The 2,872-nt window shown below is 45.0% G+C and overlaps 1 protein-coding gene across 1 annotated transcript; it reads right to left on the minus strand.

Moving 5' to 3' along the window:
- Positions 1-190: 190 nt before the first annotated feature.
- Positions 191-2,659, minus strand: LOC309544068 (uncharacterized protein; the record flags this gene model as incomplete). The annotated part of the gene is made up of 7 exons (XM_082276455.1): positions 2,631-2,659; positions 1,482-1,609; positions 1,272-1,395; positions 1,057-1,154; positions 740-967; positions 454-660; positions 191-332 (listed from the first exon to the last, which is right to left on the minus strand). Coding segments are annotated over exons 3-7 (760 nt in total), but the record flags the coding sequence as incomplete, so codon positions are not given.
- Between the last annotated feature and the right edge of the window lie 213 nt (positions 2,660-2,872).

Here is a 2,872-nt window from a genome sequence, read left to right on the forward strand (position 1 = left end):
GATACAAAAATTGTGTCTGCAGCACAGAGAAGGAAGATTATCCGAGAGAAATACAGGAATACAGGACGGGGAACACAGCTCAGGAAAGTGACCAGGGGATTACAGGCTGATATCACCCAGTCCCCGCCCTACTCTGGACCAATCAGTGAGTAGTATGGGTGGAGGATTGTATTTAGTGTTAATGACCCACCTGTGCTGATCTCTGTAGGAGTGTCCTCCTCTATAAATGTCCCCGTTATTCCATCCTCCTTCATAGACTGCTGATCATCCCTCACATACCTCTCTTCTTCTTCTGCTTTAACCTCAAATTCTATATCGATTGGATCTCCACTCTAAACCAAGAAAATGAAAGAATATCATCTGTAAAATATAAGCTTTATTATTGTGACATCACATTAACATTCCACACATTGTCTCCATGAGTCTGTGTTTTATAATCTCTGTCTCACCAACCTTGTAACAGTGAGGGATGGTGTGACCTTCCTGTGTGAAATCCCGGGAATACAGAGGACGGGGACATCTCTCTGGTGGGTTCCTGGTATTAGGTGGCTCCATCATATCCTTGTGTCCTTCTGAAAACTCCTCCATCACTCCATACTCCTCATCCTCCTCTTTATACTGTTCTTTAACATCAATATTATCATCCCCGAGGTTTCCACTCTGAATAAATAATAAAACATTCATTGTAACAAATATACTGTATATAAATCAGAACTACCAATAATTGTGACTCATCTACCTGATGATGGTGGGGGATGGTGTGACCTTCCTGTGTGGAATCCCGGGAATACAGAGGACGGGGACATCTCTCTGGTGGGTTTCTGTAGCTGGATGACTCCTCCACGGTGTCCTGGTACAGATCTTTGCGTTCCTTTAGAAACTCTGACTCCTCCATCACCCCATCCTCATCATCATCCTCTTTTATCTCTTCTTTAACCTTAACTTTAGAATCTCTCAGATTTCCACTCTGAATATATAATAAAAATGACATCAATGGTAACAATGCAGATAATGTACAGATCCTAATGATACTATCAGTGATTGTTCCTCATCTACCTGATGATGGTGAGGGATGGTGTGACCTTCCTGTGTGGAATCCCGGGAATACAGAGGACGGGGACATCTCTCTGGTGGGTTCCCATTACTGGATCCATCTGTAGGAAACACACACACTGACTGAATACATTGTTTCTATGTGTTTATCAGATGATGGAGGATCTGGGTGGACCCTCCGTACTGCTCTCTCCTTTACAATAAAAGTCTCCTTTTACCCGGTGATGTGAGGGGCGGCTGATTCTCCATCATGACGTCCTTGTAGAGATCCTTGTGTCCTTCTAAATACTCCCACTCCTCCATGGAGAAATAGACAGTGACATCCTGACACCTTATAGGAACCTGACACACACAATGATACAGTCACCATCCAGACACATCCCTTGTCTGTTACTGGATAATGTCCCAGAATTCCCAGCAACGCTCACCTCTCCTCCATGATCTCTCTAGTGACTTCTAGAATCTTCTTTGTACTTCTCTATTCTATCAGGGAGGGAGGTGGAGGCAATGTGATGGTCATATGATCTCCAGACTTCACAGGAGGAAAACTCTAGATCTGAACACAAATAGTAAAATCAAATGAAATTCCCAGAATCCTCCTTACCTCACCATTCAGGTTTCCTTTTGATTAAAGCCCCACCTCAGACTGAGGTATAATTTACCCACACAGGACCCCCACACTGGGCAGGGTAAAAGCTTGTTGCAGACATTCTGACATCATTACATACAACGCAGGACCAACAGTCCCACTTTACGTGAGGATGCCAAGAGTCCACCCACATCCTAAGAGCATGAGAAAAAAAAAGCCAGATGGAGGGACATTTGGGGGGGGGGGAGCTGTGAGGTCAGTGTGATGTCATAGGACCTATAGACTTGGAATGGAGGGACATTTAGATGGGGAGATTTGAGGGACCTCTATATGAGGCTCCCATGCAAACCAAATCATTGTTCCCGAGTGCCTCCCACTTCTCCTAAACTGAAGAGTGAACTTTGACCTTTACCATACAGAAATCTGTCAGGAATGTGTGAAAGTAATCTCTAGTGTGAGCAGGTGATGTGTGGAGGAACGGAGTGTAAATAGCAGACAATTTTCTCCAGAGCTCCTAATGGTGGGGATGGATTTCGCTGCATGCTGGTGCCAAGTTTCCACCCCCCAGGGTCACTGCAGGTGTGGAGAAAAGCTGTGTAAGAGGATATGGAGGAGAGATGAGGAGGAGATCCAGGAATCAGGATAAAGGTCAGGACAAGCAACAGACGAGCGAATCCAAGAGATGAAGCCGGGGTCACTACACAGAAAATCAATCCAAGGAAACAACAGGGATGACAATAGAGAAATTTGAGAAATAGCAAGAAAGAGCTCAGAGACAAATGAGAATATTGCTCAGCCAATGGGAGATTATCTCAGCATGACTTACATAATGAAGGAGATGAGGGGGAGGGGAGGTGACCATAGATACATGGAAATTCAGCTGGTTTAGCAGGGATCGGTCACATTTCCATCCATGTGTGGTCAGCTTTGGAAGCAAGATATATTAATCATCAACTGATCCCCTTGAAGGGGTTAATCTACTTATTACCTCCTTTGCCACCAGATCCTGCAGTGTCTCCCTCTACGTTCTATGGAACGTCCTCTGTACCTGACATCACTTCCTGTCTGTATTCCATAGAGACTTCCTGTCTGGGTAGAAGTGAGATCACCACCTTGTGGAGCTCAGAGGAACTGCAGCCCTGAGAACCGTCTGGTAGTGTGAACCTGGCCTTGTGCTGTGTGTGTATGTACTGTATATCCTTCCCCTTTCTCTCCTCCCTGAGTGTGTAT

Source organism: Pelophylax lessonae (genome assembly GCF_965119305.1).
Source record: "Pelophylax lessonae genome assembly, contig: HAP1_SCAFFOLD_785, whole genome shotgun sequence".
Classification (NCBI taxonomy): domain Eukaryota; kingdom Metazoa; phylum Chordata; class Amphibia; order Anura; family Ranidae; genus Pelophylax; species Pelophylax lessonae.